The sequence below is a fragment of the Dendrobium catenatum genome, unplaced genomic scaffold (genome assembly GCF_001605985.2).
Source record: "Dendrobium catenatum unplaced genomic scaffold, ASM160598v2 fragScaff_scaffold_629, whole genome shotgun sequence".
Lineage (NCBI taxonomy): Eukaryota > Viridiplantae > Streptophyta > Magnoliopsida > Asparagales > Orchidaceae > Dendrobium > Dendrobium catenatum.
In genome coordinates this window covers 391,514-411,142 of record NW_021319091.1, presented here as the reverse complement: position 1 = coordinate 411,142, position 19,629 = coordinate 391,514, and the positions used below count along the sequence as shown (strand labels likewise).

The 19,629-nt window shown below is 35.1% G+C and overlaps 1 protein-coding gene across 1 annotated transcript; it reads right to left on the bottom strand.

The window, feature by feature from the left end:
* Positions 1-265: 265 nt before the first annotated feature.
* On the bottom strand, positions 266-18,272 carry LOC110094436 (transcriptional activator DEMETER-like). The gene is made up of 7 exons (XM_020819669.2): positions 17,869-18,272; positions 16,866-17,786; positions 15,877-15,967; positions 14,515-15,220; positions 1,076-1,155; positions 661-752; positions 266-500 (listed from the first exon to the last, which is right to left on the bottom strand). The coding sequence occupies exons 2-6, from the start codon at positions 17,149-17,151 to the stop codon at positions 728-730; spliced, it is 1,188 nt and encodes a 395-aa protein (XP_020675328.1). The 5' UTR covers positions 17,152-17,786; positions 17,869-18,272; the 3' UTR covers positions 266-500; positions 661-727.
* Between the last annotated feature and the right edge of the window lie 1,357 nt (positions 18,273-19,629).

Sequence of the window (19,629 nt, the reverse complement as noted above, 5' to 3'; positions counted from 1 at the left end):
CGGTTTGATGCAAATATCATTTATCCCATTTTTATTGTACTTGGTTTAGCCCCATTCCTATTGTGCCGAAGAAGGGAGGTTTGACTATAGTGACCACCGAAAAGAATGAGTTAAAACCTACTAAGATGCTTAAGATGAAGGATATGTATAAACTAAAAGAGGCTAAATACCCTAGGATATGTAAAAACACCACAACTATAAAAGAATTACTAGCCATATTCCTGCCTTTTATAAGTTTATATCTTATTTGATTGGCACCGAAATTAATATACATAATTAACTTTATATAAGAAACTAATAGTCAAGAACCAATTAAAAAGAAAACAAAGTTTCTCAAAAAGAATTAAAAATCATTTTCTGAATCAATGTACTACAATAGAAGCATTTTTTGGAAATGAGTTTTTTTTTTTTTTTGCAGTAGGTTTCTGAAATTTGCAACTCCTGATGATCAAGCTTGCATAAACGTGGCCAAATATATTTCTGCACGCTATCCATTATACCTATTAAAATACCATGAAAGATTAGATTGATTGCAATGGACAATAAATTAATAATGTTTTCAAATTCATAATAACTTTTGGGATGGAATCTGGAGTCGGACCAAAAGATAATTAATAATCTCCAATAAAATATGTCATTAGGAAAGATTAGCACACTTACTGTTCTAAGAGATGTAGTTGAAGGAACTCTGGTAACGGCTTGAGTGGCAACCATCCTAATCTTACACTTATGCGGGCAACATTGGTATCAACCTTAATAGTAAAATGAAAAAGAACTTTATAATATTGAGTAAAACCCATATTTGAAATTAAATTGTTCTATTAAGACTTTGTTTGGGACGGCTTTTTAACTGCTTCTAGAAGCAACTTTTTAGTATAAAAATTAATTTTTTTGTACTGGAAAGCTGATTCAAGAAACAGTAAAAAAGCCATCCCAAACGAAGCCAAAATTTGAACCTTACCGGGGAAAGCCACATATGGCGCCCTTTGTTATAGAACAAAAATTTAGGATAGTAATTATAATAATCCATAATGTAGGTCATCTCAACATAAAATCAATAAGCAAATGGTCTTACTTGGCTTCATCAGGGCATACGTTTCTTAACAATTCAAGGTCAATGCTTCCATGGTCTCTAAACAAACGATTGAGGAAATCCTGCGAGGAATAAATTATTTATGCATTAGAAAGTATTTTCCACAAATTTGATACAAAAAAAAATTGTCAGATACTTCGATACAATTAAATAAAGTAATTTAAAAACTCTTTGTTAATGGTCTCTAACTCAAAACTCTAGAAGAATCCAAAAGGGTTGTATACATAAAGATGAATTAAATAAATCCCATTATTTATGAATGGAATTTATAGTCATATATCATGCTTAATTGGTTCAGTTTGGTTTATTTCAATTTTGCAAAACTAGCCTAAATCAAACTAAATTAGTTGGCAAAGAAAAAAAAATTTAGTCTTCAAACCAAACCAAATCAATAGGCTCAGTCAGTTTCTCTCAAATTTTCAGATTAACCTATTTTTTTGCACACATCATGTCATAGCTAATGTACAGACCCCGCACATTAGGGGAGATTGTCAATGCACATAAGAGTATTGGGCTTTGGTAATACATCTTGTGTACAAATACCAAGTGGTTGACACTCATCCATAATCTTAAACTTTGAATTGAATTAGTTTGATTTTTTATGTTTTAGGCCCAAGTTTGCAACTCCTGTTGCAGATCTGGACCCAAGTACTATGATTTTGATGGTAACAAACATTATTGTTCCTTGACTACTGTCATTCATGCATATATGTTTTATGTGCCTAGCTCACTAACTTTTTAGGTCCACAAGTTTGTTCAGAATGTCAATCAGCTCAAGATCATATAGACTAGGATTGAGTGAGTATGTAATTTCTATTTCAATGCATTTTTTACCTTTTCTTGAGTCTAATGTACTTTAGTGGATCCTGAAGCTAAGTAACCTTGCACACACACATTGAGGGAGAGAAATTTAGTGAGTTAGAGTTTTCTTGTTTTTGATCATATCGTACAGGACGATTTTATATCATCATGGATGATAAGTCAAAAACAAAACCCTAATTAGGGCATCTGGGTCATGTAAACTTGCTTAAGCAAATCATCATGGACGATACGCCTATCGTCCTGGACGATATGCTCAAATAAAAAATACTCAACGGCCAAACTCATTTAGGCAAGATTTTATTTTTAGAATTTTGTTCTAATCGTACAGGATGATCTCATATCGTCCTAGACGATTCATTACAATCCTGCCTAAATTAGTTAGGAAATTAAGGGAAGTAACTAAGGTTAAATTGATCGATCATATCGTCCTAGTCGATCGCATGATCGTCCTGGCTGATCACATGATCATCCTGGATAATCTGTGTGAAAAATCTTAGTTCTCTCCTGAATCTCATGGATGTCCTAAACAATCTGCTGGACGATAATCACTGATTTTGAACTAATCATACATGACGATCCAAGCATCATCTTAGACGATCAGTTATATTTTTATTTCATCCCAATTTATCTCTTGGACATCACGAACTATCTGCTATACGATATTGTATGATTTTGAATTAATCATACGAGACGATGAACAAATCGTACTAGACGATCAGAATAAATATTGTGTTCTAATCGTACAACAAACCCAGAACGTCCTGGTTGGAATGGTTGAAATACACTAATCATCTTGGATGATCTGTCGTTCGTCATGGATGATCTTTGATGGCAAGTTAAAAATTAGGGCAATTTTTAAGGCATTCTTTATAAGATCTTTCAATTTCTTATGATAATATCTTTTGTTGTTGTCTTGACCTAAGAAAGTTTAGAGAATGAGAACTTGGGAGAGAGAGAGAGAGAGAGAGAGAGAATCTTGCGAGGGAGAGTTTGTGACGTGTTCACAAAGGTTGCTCCAAATAAGAATTCAAGTCGTCTTCTCCAATCGTCATCCTTGACTCCTTTGTGGCTCTTGGGAGAAATTTGTCAGCACTAGATCAAGGTTCTCTGCCTGTTTCAGGAGGAAGCAAAAAGAGTTGGGGTTTTCTGCATGCTTCAAGAAAAAAGCAAAAAGAGTCTGGGTTCTCTGCCTTACCGAGGTCGGTGAAAATAATTATGTAAGGGCTTCTCTGCCTTGATGTGAGAGCAAAATGAGAGACATTATAATTTTAGTGCAATACTCAGAGGGTGCCTCCGGGAGTGGGACGTAGATCAAGTTGACCAAATCACTATAAAAATCTAGAGTATTCTTTCTGTTTTATTTATGCACTTTAATTTTCACATATTAATTTTCTATAGTTGATTATATGGTTTAAAATTCCTGATTGGTTTTGTTAATCCTATTTGTTATAAAATATTTAAAAAGGTTTCAAAAAGATTTTTCTTTTTGTTTAAGAATATTAAAACCACCAATTCACCCCCTCTTGGTTAGCCTCAGGCTTATTCACAAGGGCTTAATAATCCTAACAAACTTTCAAGTGATATCAGAGTGGGATTCATAAAATCAAGTTTTAGAAAACTTTTGAATTTTGATTCATAGCTAACTTTGATAATTGAAACACAACGAATGAGAATTCCATTACTCGACTACCCTTATTTGATAATATACATTTTGATTTCTAGAAAAATTGCATGTCCACTTTTTTTACAATCTATAAATTATCGCATGTTAATGCTTGTAAAAAATGTTATTCTGCACCAACACGTGAAATAAATGGCATCTGCACCAACACGTCAATTAAATGGCATCAAAACTGAACTTCCGTTTTCTGAATGGACTTTTGATGATAGGAACATACTATAACTTAATGCAAAATATTTAAACTGTTTTTTTGTGCACTAAAATCAGAAGATTACATGCGTGTTTCAACATGTGCAACTGGTAAAAAAATATGGGATAGATTATGCATTACTTATGAAGACACAAGTGAAGCTAAGCAATCTAAGTTAAATAATGTATTTCATGACTATGAACTTTTTTGCATGAAACCTACTGAGTTAATATCTGAAATGTATAATAGGTTTACACAAATAGTCACCTCCCTACATGCCTTGGGAAGAGAGCTAACTATGAGAAAGCCAACAAAATTTTGAGATGTTTACCTTCTTTTTTTGATACTAATATTACTGTTATTATTGAATTCCAAGATTTAAATGTTTACTCGATCGATAACTTACTTGGATCAGTAATAGCTTATGAGCAAGAAGTGAACCAAAGGCAGCTTGATGTAGATAAGAAAAAAAAAAGAAAAAACAGTAGGCTTGAAGGCTAATGAATCAGACACTAATTCTTCTGGTTTTAAAAGTGATGACGTTGCTTTAATTACTAGACAATTCAAGAGTTTATTAAGAAAAAAGCAAAAGCATCATCAGAAATAGAACAAATGTAAGAACCATAAGAATTCTAAAGTTTCTTCTAACGTTGTCTGTTTTGAATGCAAGAAGTCAGGGCATTTGAAGGCTGATTGCTTAACTCTGAAAGCTCATTTAAGCAAGGAGAAGGCTGAAGAAAATCCTAAGTTCATGAAGGACAAGAAACGGATCCAAAAAGCTTTCTAGGTGGATTCTACATTTGACTCCTTTGAAATTGAAGCTGAAGAGGAGACAACAAACTTATGTTTGATGGCGGATAATCATCTTGGCCACTCTGACCAAGAAGATGTATGTGAATTAATATACGATTAATCCCTTGATATTTCTGAAAAATTCATTCATCTTATAGAAAGCTTAAAAAATTCTATGCTAGCATGAAACTGAAATTTATGAACTTATAAAAAGAACATGAAGTTTTTATTAAAAATCATTTTACACTTGATAGCAATAACTTGATATTATTAGATGAATTTGATGCTTTGAACAAAAAGTATTCTGAATTGACTGAAGAGCATGATTCCTTAAAAAATTTACATATTGAGCTAGAAACTGTATAAAAGGAATTAGATACTCTTGCAACTGATTTAGATCGTAAAGAGCATACTTTGAAAATAGAAATTTCAATTTTTTGAAAATTCAAAGAAAATAAAAAACCACCTACAATGCTTGAGTTTCATAATCCATTAAATCAGCAAGCTCCATTCAAACCTAGGAAGAGCCACTATAACCTGAGTATATTAATAAATCATTTTCCTGATGTTAGATGTTTTTCATGTGGCATACTAGGACACTCCCACACATGCACCATTCATCATAAAACACATTTGATGTGAGACCCAAATTGCATGATTCATAGCATAATACATATTCATTACATTCTTCTTTCCATAAGAAGATATCCAAACTTGTTTGAGTTCCTAAATCTAATATTTGATGATTTTGTAGGTATGCTCTCACACAAGACCTCATGAGAGAAAATGGTGCTTGGACAGCGGATGCTCATGCCATATGACTGGAGATGCAAAGCAATTCAATTCACTGGAGGTCAGGGCTAGAGGCAAGGTCACTCTTGGAGACAACACCACCTGAAAGTAGTGGGCGCAAGTATAATAAAAAATTTCAAGAACCTTTTGATTGAAAATATTTTACTTGTTGATGGCTTGAAATATAACTTGCTTAGTATTAGTCAGCTCTGTGATAAAGGCTTCAACATAAAATTTTTATCAAACACCTATATTATAAGCTTAAATAATAATACTATTTTACAGGAAAAAATGATCAACAATGCCTACATGCTTGATTTAAATAATATTGAATGTGCTGCTTTATTTTACTTAAAAACTATTGCTGATGAGTCTTGATTGTGGCATAGGAGGTTATATCATGCTAGCATGAAAACACTTAAAAAAGTAACCTAAAAAGACTTACTAAAAGGAATCCCCAAGCTTGAATTCACTAAGGACCACATGTGTGATCCCTGTCAACTAGGAAAATAAGTCAAATCCTCTTTCCATTCTATTAAGGACATTAATACCTTTAAACCTTTAAAAATCCTATTTATTTGGACTCGTTAGCACTGCAAGCTTAAGGTGATAGGTCTTTGGAATTGTAATAGTCAATGACTACTTGAGGTTCACTTGTATTAGATTTCTGTCATATAAAGTGATTCATTTGATGAATTTAAATCATTCTTCACTTAGATTAAAAAAAAAAACTAGGTTGTGGATTATGACCATCCATAGTGATCATGGTGGAGAGTTTGAAAATGAGATATTTAGATTTTTCTGTGATGAGCAATGAATTAGTCACAACTTCTCAACTCCTATGAGCACTTAGTAGAATGGGTAGCTAAAAGGAAGAATAGGACCTTAGTGGAAGCCAATAGAGCCATGCTTGTTGAGTATTCACTTCTAAAATACTTTTGGACAAAAATGGTGAACACAACTTGTTATGTGTTAAATAGGGTGAATGTTAGATCCAAACTGAATAAGACACCCTATAAGACCACTCTGTCTTCATCTTAATTATTAAAATCACCAACATTAATTAAGCCCTTTCTGATAAATTCTGGATACAGGCTATGTAAGAGGAACTGAACCAATTTATTAGAAATGATATTTGGGAGCTAGTAGAAAGACCAAGGATTAAAATGTAGTAGGAATCAAATGGGTCTTTTAGAATAAAATGAATGATTTTAATGTGATGGTTAGAATAAGGCAAGATTTGTGGACAAGAGGTATAATTAAATAGAATGGATTAATTTTGAGAAAACTTTTACCCATGTAGCTAGATTGAAAGCGATTAGAGTGTTACTAGCCTTGCATGTTATAAGAGATTTAAGCTTTTTCAAATGGATATCAATATTGCCTTTTAAATGGGGTAATAAAAGAAGATATGTTTATAGAGCAACCCCAAGGCTATGAGAATTCTCAATTTTCAATTCATATTTTCAAATTAAAAAGACTTTATATGGATTAAAACAGATACTCAGGGCATGAAATGAGAGGCTTAGCACATTCCTAATGGAAAGGAAATTTGTTAAGGGGAGCGTAGACACCACCCTTTTTCTAAGAAGAGTAGGAGATGAATTACTTATTGTCCAGATCTATATTGATGATATACTTTTTGAAAATTTTGATAAAAATTTATATGATGATTTTTCTAAAATAATGAGTAAGAAATTTGATATAAGAATGACAAGAGAATTATCCTATTTTTTGTGATTTAGCATAAGGCAAATGAATGATATAACTTTTCTTAATCAATCACAATATATTAAGGACATCTTGAAGAAATATGAAATGGATAAAGTCAAGCCAATAAAAACTCCCATGAGCTCTAGTGATCAATTAGATAAAGACTCAAATGAAAAATCAGTTGATAAAAATAAATACAGAGAAATCATTAGATCGCTCCTTTATTTGACAGCTAGCAGATATGATATAATGTTTAGTGTGTGAATCTGAGCTAGATTTCAAGCTGATCTAAAGAAGTCCCACCTAACTATAGTTAAGAGAATCCTTAGATATCTCTTAAGAACTCAAAACTTAAGAATTTGATATTCTCAAGGCATAACACTTCTTTTGATATTATAGGATATTATGATTCAGCTTTGTAGGGTGTAGGGTGGATAGAAAGAATACCTCCAGAACGTGTCAATTTATAGGATAATTCTTAGTCTCATGATCCACTAGAAAATAAAACTCTGTTTTACTTTTAATTGCTGAAGTTGAGTACATAGCCTTAGGAAGTTATGTGACCCAGATCCTTTGGTTAAAGCAGCATATTCTAGATTTAGGATTACTTGTAGGCACAATGTCAATTATATGTGATAACACTAGTGTCATCTGCATTTCTAAAAATCTCATCCAACATTCAAACACATTGACATAAGACATCACTTTATTAGGGATCATGTTACTAAAGGAGACATTGAGCTACATAATGTAGAAATTGAAAACCAACTGACTAACATTTTTACTAAATCACTGTCCTTTGAAACTTTCAGCATCTTAAAGACCAGATTAGGTGTCATAGACATAAATGCATGAACTTAATGATTACTCACCTCTGAATTTTCTATTTTTTTATCTTTCTTCTATTTTTGTTTTCTTGTTTGTTTTTGTTTAAGTGAACTTGATGTTTATTGAACTCTGAATTATGTTTTCTAATCTTTCTTATGCTTTTGTTTAAGTGCTGCAGTATTCCATATTTTGTTTTTATGTTATTTTTCCCTTCAGTTTTTTTTTTTATTGGTCATTACTAGAATGACATTTTTGCCTTATTTTTGTTATTGAAAATTTATAAACAATGATTGACATCCCTAAATCAGTTAAAGGAAGAAACACTGTTGATTGTTTCTTTTCCTCTAACTCCTTTAGTGGCATAATTTTCTTTTCAAAGCAAAAATCTATTTCAAATTAACAACTGGACTTTAAAATTGAGATATTTTCTATCTTCCTAAAATAATCTATCTCATATGAAAAATGTTCAAAGTCATTAAATCACTTTCGAGCTTTCTTGATCAAGTTGTTATATTTATCAAATTAATATGATTCTGCTTTATAGCCTACTCCTTATATTCGAGAGTAAGTTTTTCTTCTCTTTTATCTGAAAGATGTACTCATAACTGAGAGTATTTAAAGGTTTCGAAAGGGAGCTAGTTCGTAAAAATAATAAGATGCATAAAATGAGCCCAAAAGAAAACTGAAAAGATACGCGATAATCACCAAAACTTAAAAAAAAATATACAAAGTGTATCAAAAATTAAAAGATGTGCAAAGTGCGTCAAATAATTGACAAGAGGAACAAAATGATCCCACAAGAAATCAAGCTTTCTTCTCTTTCAAACATTTAAATCTTAGAAGAAATTATGTATCAGTTGATATTTTCAAAGACATGATTGTAACTCATAATCGTGTGTAATTTCTTTGTTATATTATTGTATAAGATATTTTTCTGAAATGAAGTTTTAAACATATCGTTTTTCTTAGCTGATTTCTTTTCTGAATTAGATTTTTATTTTCAAAAGATTTTTACCCTGTAAAGAGTCTGAATTAGGACTAATAGGATTGATTATTCTGTCATTTTTTGGATTTCAGTGATATTAATTCATTTCTTATTAATTTTTAATTCAATCATATGAAAAATTTATCATCTTCTAGTATTGATTAAAAAAACTCAATTTTTTTTTGCTCTTTTTATTATTTTAATCGTCTTCTTATTGTGTTTTTTACTTATTTTTTATTAAGTTTTACTTTTTTTTTGGACCTCTTCTGATCATATTTATCCATTATCAAAATTTTTAATTTTCTATTCACATCGTCCTAAATGATTTACTATCGTCCTAAATGATATCATAAATTCACCATTCATCATCCATCTGACGAATTATCTGACTCTATTATTTGAGATCGTCCTGGATGATCCACATCATTCTGGACAATATAATTGAATTCTACCTCAATTATTGGTGATCTTCTTGGATGATCCACATGGCAAAATAATTGGATGTTTTAAATTCGGCCGGTAAGATCCATTATTGCCAATTGTCCTGGATGATCCACATGTTCATCCTGAATGATCTTTATAGTCAAAGATCGTACTGGCTGACTCCTTGGAACGATCGCTTGTCTCTAATCATCCTAGACAATGTCCGATCATCCTGGACGATAGGACCGCCTTTTTGACCAATCATCCTGAATGCTATTATTGCTCTTGATCATCCTGGATGTTCCACGATCATCCAAGATGATTTGTCCAACTCTTTATAAATAGCTGATTTGAACTATTTTCTTCACTCCAAAGCCCTTCAAATCCTTCTCCCTTTCAGTCAAGCTCTCAAAATGGCTGGTGGTAAGAGTTCTAGAATGCTTACTAGAAGCTCCTCGAGGGCAAATGTAGACCCTTGATTCACTGAGGCATCAGATCAGGCTGCTTATCTCTGGTACAAAACTGTATAGATTACATCCTCTAAGATTGTCAATCCTCGCACACTTATCCAGTGTTAGATATGTTTGCTCATACTTCCCTTACTTTCATTCTGACCCTCGCATTCTTTTTCCACTCTGAACTTTTATATGAATTATTTACCAATCTTTGGCTTAACTCTACCTACACTGCCCATCAATCTTATGTAAATAAAAGACTCGTAGAAATCACTTATCAGGGCTGTCAGGAACTTCTTCAACTCTCCACCACTGGTGACAAACTTCATATCTTAGCTTTATATCCTGATTTCAACTGGAGCCCTATCAATCAATATTTAAGACACACTAATGCCACTTTTCATGATGGTGCATCTAATTTATTAGTCAAAGATGTTATGACTATTCAACATGTCATTTGAACCTCTATAACCTAAAAGCTAGTGACTGTATTCACAATATTCCTCTACTCTCCCTCACCACCAAGTATATCATGGCCTGTAGGGATTTAAATGCTACTGATCTTCTTTTTCAATACATTGAACACTTGACTAGTATTAGAGATTCCGGACATAAGAGGAAGCCAAATATGACCCTATGACACATCATTACATATGTTCTTGAAACAAAGTACAATCTTCAGCATTCTACCCTACCAAACTACTAACCTGCCTTCTACACCAATAGCTCCTTCCATGTCATTCACAGCACTCACCTCCATTTGGAGCACGAGGAGGCTGAGGGAGCAGAGGAAAAGGCTATTCCTGAACCTATTCCTATCCTCTAGTAGTCACAGCTGGATCATTTGGTAGAGAGGTTTGACCAGTGAGAGGCCAGGTTTGACTCCTACATCATTGCACAGGAGCAGTAGCATGCAGCGCATGTTGATCGTTTCAATGCATATGAAGCCCAACAACAGCAACAGCACGACTAGGATATGGCCTGGTTTGGGGAGCAATTTGTTTCATTTACAGTGTTTTTTAGCCATCACCAACACCTCCTTCATCTGATCAGGGTCCTTCATAGTAAATTGCTTGTTATTTTTGTGTGATGTTTTGTACTTGTTTGTACTATGTTCTGTTTAGTGGTTTTTTTTTTTTGTTTACTCCTTTTGGTGATGTCAAAAGGGGTGTAATGTTAGTGTTGTAACGTTTGCTTGTTTTAGTAAAATTTGCTTTGTTTTGCTTATATTGTTCTCCTTTATTTTATATTTTATTTTTTGAAAAATAAATTAAAAAGAAAAATATATTTGTGATTTAAAATGTTCCAACAACAATGTTTGTCATCATAAAAAAAGGCAGATTATTGCAGATCTAGACCCAAGTACAATGATTTTGATGATAACAAATATTATTGTTCCTTGATTACTACCATTCATGCATATATGTTTTATGTGCCTAGCTCACTAATAAAAAATTCAGGCCCACAAGTTCGCTTGGAACATCAATCAGCTCAAGATCAGGTAAACTATGATTAAGTCAGTATGTAATTTCTATTTCAATGCATTTTTTATCTTTTCTTCAGTCAAATGTACCTTGGTGGATCCTGAAGCTAAATAACCTTGCACACACACACTCAGGGGGAGAAATTTAGTGAGTTGGAATTTTTTCTATTTTTAATCATATTGTACAGAACGATTTTATATTTCTTGGATGATCAATCAAAAATAGAAATCATAATTAGGGTATTTGGGTCATGCAAACTTGCTTAAGCAAATCGTCCTAAACGAGATGCCCATCGTCCTGGACGATATGCTCAAATTAAAAATACTCAGCCTCCAAACTCATTTAGGCAAGATTTTATTTTTAAAATTTTGTTCTAATTGTACAGGATGATCCCATATCGTCCTAGACTATTGATTACAATCATACCTAAATTAGTAAGGTGATTAAGAAAAGTAATTAAAGTTAGATTGATCAATCATATCGTCATGGCTGATCGCATGATCGTCCTGGATGATCTGTGTGAAAAACTTTAGTTCTCTCCAGAATCTCCTGAACGTCCCGAACTATATGCTGGACGATAATCATTGATTTTGAACTAATCATACAGGATGATCCAAGCATCATCTTGGACAATAAGTTATATTTTTATATCGTCTCGATTTATATCATGGAAGTCCCGAACTATCTATTGGACGATATTGTATGATTCTGAACTAATCGTACGGGACGATGACCAAATCGTCTTGGACGATCAGAATAAACATTGTGTTTTAATCGTACAGCAAACCCAGATTGTCCTAGTTGGAAGGGTTGAAATACACTGATCGTATAGGATAATTTGTCGATCATCATGAATGATCTTTGATGGCAAGTTGAAAATTAAAGCAATTTTAAGGCCTTCTTTATAATATCTCTCAATTGCTTATGATATAATATTTTGTTGTTGTCCTGACCTGAGAAAGCTTAGAGAAGGAGAAGGAGAGCTTGAGAGAGAAAGAGAGAATCTTGTGAGGGGAAGTTTGTGAGGTGCTCAGAAAGGTTGCTCTTAGGAGGTCTTCGTCAGCATTAGATCAAGATTCCCTGCCTGCTTCAGGAGGAAGCAAAAGAAGTGGGGTTCTCTACCTGATTCAGGAGGAAGCGAAAAGAGTCTGGGTTCTCTGCCTCACCGGGGTCGGTGAAAATGATTTTGTAAGGGCTTCTTTACCTTTTTGTGGGGGAAAAAGGAGAGACACTACTATTTTAGTGCAATATTCGAAGGGTGCCTCCGAGGAGTGGGCGTAGGTCAAGTTGATCGAACCACTATAAAAATATGATGTGTTCTTTCTGTTTTATTCCTGCACTTTATTTTCCACACTTTTATTTTCTATGGCTGATTATATGGTTTAAAATCTCTGATTGGTTTTGTTAATCTCTTTCGCATCAAGGGTTGATCCTGTTTGTTTTAAATTATTTGAAAAGGTTTCAAAAAGATTTTGCTTTTGTTTAAAAATATTTAAAACCATCAATTCACCGCCCTCTTAGTTAGTCTCGGGTTAGTTCATAAGGGCTTAACAACCCTTTTGAACTTACAACCCCCACCTAGGGGCATAAGAGAGCCAAGCCGGCTCGAGCTCGTGAGCCGAGCTTATTGAGCCATGAGCTTGTTTATTAAACAAGCTCTAGTTCGAGCTTGAAGAGGCTCGGCTCGTGAACTAGCGAGTCGGCTCAAATTACTAATAGTATTTTAAAATAATTATATCTAAGAGAAGCATAACATTAAGTTAAGTGTTGCTGAGATGAGGATGCTAAGGTGGATGAGTGGATTTACTCTTAGATAAGATATGAAATGAGCATATCCGTGAAAAGGTTGGAATAGCTCCAGTGACAGATAAGTTTAGAGAGAGTCGCCTTAGATGGTCTGGTCTTATAAAAAGGGTGGCCTTCTAATGACCATGTTAGGAGAGTAGATACATTAGATTTAATATATGTTAAGAAATGTAGAGGTAGATCTAAAAAAATTTAGTTAGAAAATATTAAAAATGATCTTTCTTTGTTAGATTTAAATGAGTGACTCTTAGCAAGACACAATGGAGAAAACGGATTCATGTAGCCGAGCCACGTAGTGGGATAAAGGATTGATATTGTTGTTATTGTTGTTGTTGAATATTTAAAAAAATAATAATTGTGAAAAAGATAAAAACCAACCGCAACTTTTAAAATATTAGAGTTAAACATTTAAAACTATATAAACTATTAATGTTATATTTCTAATCAGACAACTTTTATGTGGAAAAAAGAATTAAAAAACAATCATGTAGCTTTTTAATAAACGTGATGCAGTTTTTTTTTTTTAAATCAATTTTAAAATTAATAAAAACCAAACTTGTTGTAGAACCTTTGCTGTGCATGTGGAAGAGATCATGTTCGGGTGGGACAAGCCAACTACGAGCGTAAAATCTCTGGATCGAGAATGGCTCGTGAGCTCGTTTACATTGGGACGAGCTCGCCTTCTCGAGCCAACTTTCTAACTGACGAGCTGAGCTTGATAGTGTCATAACTCGACTCGTTTACACCCCTATCCCCTACCCCCCTCGCTGTATAATATATATGTCACCTAGTAATGTCAACTTATGCCCCAACCCAAAAATTCGACCCAAAAAATCCGGTTTAGGTTGGGTTCTAATTCCTAACCTATTTGAAAAATCAGGTTGGGTTCGGGTAAACCCAACAACCTGAAAAATGATCCGTGTGACCGCACCGCGTCCACATCTAGACTCAAGCCCATGTGATTGCACTGCATCTGTCCCCATGATCATGTCCGCTCCCACCCCGGCCAGCTTGACCGCGTCCTGCTCCTGCCCACATGAGGCATGACGACACCATCCTGCTCCCGCCCAGCCGCGCTCAACCTGTACTCTGCACTCGCCTGGGCCCGCATGTCAGGACACGTTGACTCAGATTTGAAGCGGGTCGGATCCGGGTTCAAATTTCTGACATGTTTGTGTAATCGGGTCGGGTTCGGGTCAGTGTAGTCGAGGGCGGGTTAGTTTCGGGTTGGACCCAAACCCGACCCAAAAACCCATTTTAACACTCCCAATGCCATCCAAAACTTTTTTATTTACGCATCTAATACCAAGCAAAAAAAAGGAACTAGCTCATGCAATTGCATGTATAATAAACAAATTATCGAGAATTTGATGAAAGCAAAAAACATGGGATGTAGTGTTGTTGTGCTCTTCAAGAGTTAGATATAATCAAATAAGCAAAAAGATTTTACCTTGATTCTATTTGCCAGTAAATTATTCATCCCTCGCTCTCGAATAGCTTCAGAAATTTTATTTGCATCTGCATTTCGCACTGCTTCCCAATCTACTGAGTCCAAACTCTCACGGCTCCTCTCTTTCTTACCACCTTCAAGATCAACTTTTCTCCTCAACCCCTCCCAGTCAATTTTTCCTTCATCAACAGAATTTGCTTTCTTTTCATTTGATGTGTTTTCCTCTAACCTGAAATGAGCTTCTAACTCGCTTGAAGGACTGATGATAGCTTCCTTTTCAGCATCCATTTTATAGACATGATAATTGTTCATGTTAGAGCATGTTACCAATCCAGAAAGAGCACGAAGACGATCTCTACATTCATTTTCTGCATTCTCACGAAAAGCTTTTGAAATGATTGCTACATGTATAGGAATGCATCCATCCACATCAAACACTATAGCATTTTCACTATCCATTCTACTGGAAACAAAAGAATTTTGAATGTAGTGAGATTGACTTGTCAAGTCCTCCAGCGGATGCCCATTTAACTGAATGTCCATAGGATCTTGAGCATCACAATTAGATAGACCAGGAATGTTGTCTAGAAATCCCATGGCATCAGTAAAGGTCTCTTCATGTTCTTCATCCAGTTTTCTCTCAGAACTTCCTCCCTCCCCTCTTCTGTGAAGAGGAAATTTTGCAGCAAGGGACATAAAGGCAGAACTGCATATAGTAGATAAAATGCTAATTTTATAAGACAAAATGGAATAGGGAAAAGGACCAAAATAATCCTTTGACTCTTTATAAAGAACTAAAATGATCCTCATCTATATTAAATGATCATTTTTACTCTCTCAAGTCCTTAACAATGAATCAAAATCATCTCATTGTGGGACTATTTTGATTCCTCTTTAAAAAGCTGAGAGACCAAAATGATCATTTAATATAATTGATAACTATTTTGATCCATCATAAAGAGTCAATAGACTATTTTGATCCTTTTCTCAAATGGAATACAAACTAACTTTCATTTGGAATAGGTATCTACAAAAATCCAATAAAGAACTTCAAAAATTTACACATTAATAGATCCAAAAGCTTAGAGAAGATCTGGCATAGGCCAACTTGAACAGAGGGTAATGAGGTACAATTGGTAGAGTAATTATTCCCATCCCAAATAATCCTGTTGAGAAATACATGCATAGCCTCCCATTAACGGTTAACTAATCTCTCAGACTTATGTCCACGTAAGTGAATAGCAGCCATTGCAAGGAAATATATGCATATATTATAGCACGTAAGGGTACATTTTCAAATACCACATATGGTTACGAAGAACTAAATAATTTTGTATTAGACTCATATAATAAGATTGCTACCTTGACAAATGATCTGATACATTTTGGGTAAGAAAAACGCCAACCACAGAGTCCACAATTGAACCTTTCCAAGGAGAGAACCTCCTGCCGCCTGTAGAAAGATAAAGCAGTTAAGTATGCAGCTATTTATGCTCCTTTTCAACAAATATCATCGACTTGGTGATAGCAAAATAAATGAACCATAATTGGATCTATTCAAATGTAGCTTTTGTAAACAATAATCATGTACTTCTAACATTGTTTCAACTGATTACTGTACAAACTTAATTCAACATATTCTAACATTTGAATAGTTCATTTTCTGAATGTACTAAGTTAAGAGTTTACTTATCTAAGAAAAATTTGCATTTTATCATTGTATAATTATCAAAACAAATTACGAAAGCCCAAGAAATTCCATTAAAATAGTCTAATTTTTCAGCCTAAATAAGAAAATGAAACACATTAGATATTATGTTGAGAATAATGTACAAGGGAAATGATTAAACACATAAAATGAGAATCATGCGGGCAGTGAAAGTATAAGGCACAATTTGAAAGTTAGATTGGATAGCGGGCATAGACAATTTTTTAGCTGGAGCCTTTGTCTCCCTTGATCCACTAATTTTCCTCTTGCTCCTACCACCTTGCCTGTTATTAAACATATACCCTGAAGCTGTTGACTGATCATTTTTCAAAAGAAGAGATGGAAGCCATTTCTTTAGCACATATATAGAGTCTTCCAATATTTTGTTTGTTGAATGATATAGACCCTCCTGGGCTTATAGCCTGTTTTAGTCTATATTTCCTCTCGCTTAGAATAACAAAATAGAGAAGGCAGGGGGTTCTAATTTTATCAACAATATAACTCAGGGTATCTACAGGGCATTCAATATTAAGTTGCAATAATTCTGCTTTAAGTAGTAGAGGTGAAAATGATTTCATGGGTAGTTTAGCAAGCTCTTGCAACAACTCATCAATTCTAATATTAACATCTCTTGAACAATTACTAGATCCTGCTGGCAAATTCTCTGTAATCACTCCATCCACAAGGTTCCACATTTTTTTTTCAGCAGCATAATCATCTTCATCGAATTGGATTATGTTAGAAGGATGAATTGCCTCATCAGCAGAAGTAGGCTTGGGTTGATCACTAGGTTCTTCCCATTCATCATCATCTTCTAAATAAATTTCAAACAACCTTTTCTTTGCAAAAGTCTTCCCTCCAATCACTTTGCCCTTTTTCTTCCCCGGAGATTTCTGACTGAGTGTTTGAGGAGCCTTTGGAGTCTCCATCTTAGACTTACTTTCCGTTTTGTCAATTTCGACCACCTTGGGCCTGTACTTCTTTCACTTCTTTTTAATCTTCCACTCATCTGAATCTGCTCCGAGCTTTCCACGATCAACATGCACGCTATTTCCAGATTTATCCAAAACTAAAGCCTCTAAAAATTCACCGCCAGAGCAATCAGCTGAGCGAATCCTTGTAAAAGCAGCAGAAATAAGAGATTTCTGTTTGGTGTTTGAGGAGGCATTGGAATTCCCATCTTAGGTTTCCTTTCTGTCATCTCAATTTCAACCACTTTGGGCCTTTGCTTCGTTCTCTTCCCTTTCTTCTCCGCTGCTTTGGATCTGATCCCATCTTTGCCCCATCATCATGCATACTATTTCCAGGTTTGTCGGAAACTAAGGCATCTAAGAATTCATTGCCAGAGCAAGCAGTCGACTGAGTGCCTTCAAAACAATAGAGATTAGGGATAAAGAAATAGGAGAGCTCCATTTGCAGAACCTTCTCCACTGTAGTTCATGCTTAATTGGGGTAAGACCTTTACTTGAAACGCGCACTGCCTGCGACTCATCGCCACTTGAGCTAACCACGGCTTTGAGAATCTCTATCGACGAACTGAGGTTGGAAATCACTACGGAGGTAGCTATAATCCTGACAAAAAAGCCTGAGTTTATTTGTGCTGTAAGTGAAGAGATAAAAAGTTCATCATGTATATGATCTCGTACCTCCATGACAACGCTTTCGCTGGCCTTCCCAGCTGAAGTATCCATGCTGATTCTTCAGAACAACAATGCAGGCTGAAATATTCTCGCCGTCGTTCACATCGCTCGGCCTCTTCATTGCTAGGTATTAGGTATTGACAGCCGGACCAGCTGGTGATGCACCAAAATTCTGAGATTTTGGAGAGAAAAGGTCCCCGAGACCGGAGAACGGTGGTTGTTGGAGAACAAATCGATTATTTTTTTTGCATTTTTTAATTATTTTGTATTTCTTTAGCTGGTCCGGCTGTCAATACCGAGGGCGAGGGATGTGGATGAAGACTAGACTAGAATATTTTGGTCTGCATTGTTGTTTTGAAGAATCAGCATGCATACTTTGGCTGGGAGGGCCAGCGAAAGCGTTGTCATGGAAGTACAAGATCATATACATGATGAACTATTTATCTCGATCTTCACTTATAGCACAAATAAACTCAAGCTTTTTTGTCGGGATTATAGCTACCTCCGTAGTGATTTCCGACCTCAATTCGTCGACAAAGATTCTCAAAGCCGTGGTTAGTTCGGTTAGTTCAAGTGGCGATGTGTGGCAGGCAGTGCGTGTTTCAAGTAAAGGTCTTACCCCAATTAAGCGTGAACTACAGTGGAGAAGGTTCCGCAAATGGAGCTCTCCTTTTACTTCACTACGGAGGTAGCTATAATCCCGACAAAAAAGCCTGAGTTTATTTGTGCTATAAGTGAAATCGAGATAAATAGTTCATCATGTATATGATCTTGTACTTCCATGACAACGCTTTCGCTGGCCTTCCCAGCTGAAGTATCCATGCTGATTCTTCAGAACAACAATGCAGGCTGAAATATTCTCGCCGTCGTTCACATCGCTCGGCCTCTTCATTGCTAGGTATTAGGTATTGACAGCCGGACCAGCTGGTGATGCACCAAAATTCTGAGATTTTGGAGAGAAAAGGTCCCCGAGACCGGAGAACGGTGGTTGTTGGAGAACAAATCGATTATTTTTTTTGCATTTTTTAATTATTTTGTATTTCTTTAGCTGGTCCGGCTGTCAATACCCAGCAATAAAGAGGGCGAGGGATGTGGATGAAGACTAGAATATTTTGGTCTACATTGTTGTTCTGAAGAATCAGCATGCATACTTTGGCTGGGAAGGCCAGCGAAAGCGTTGTCATGGAAGTACAAGATCATATACATGATGAACTATTTATCTCGATTTCACTTATAGCACAAATAAACTCAGGCTTTTTTGTCGGGATTATAGCTACCTCCGTAGTGATTTCCGACCTCAATTTGTCGACAAAGATTCTCAAAGTCGTGGTTAGTTCAAGTGGCGATGTGCCGCAGGCAGTGCGCGTTTCAAGTAAAGGTCTTACCCCAATTAAGCGTGAACTACAGTGGAGAAGGTTCCGCAAATAGAGCTCTCCTTTTACTTTATCCCTAATCTCTATTGTTTTGAAGGCACTCAGTCGACTGCTTGCTCTGGCAATGAATTCTTAGATGCCTTAGTTTCTGACAAACCTGAAAATAGTATGCATGATGATGGGGGAAAGATGGGATCAGATCCAAAGCAGCGGAGAAGAAAGGGAAGAGAACGAAGCAAAGGCCCAAAGTAGTTGAAATTGAGATGACAGAAAGGAAACCTACGATGGGAATTCCAATGCGCAACTTTTAATATGTTATCATATTGATTATTCTAGATATTTTGACTGGAACATTCATGAATTTCACAGATAAAATAGAAGTTGTTGTTTCTTC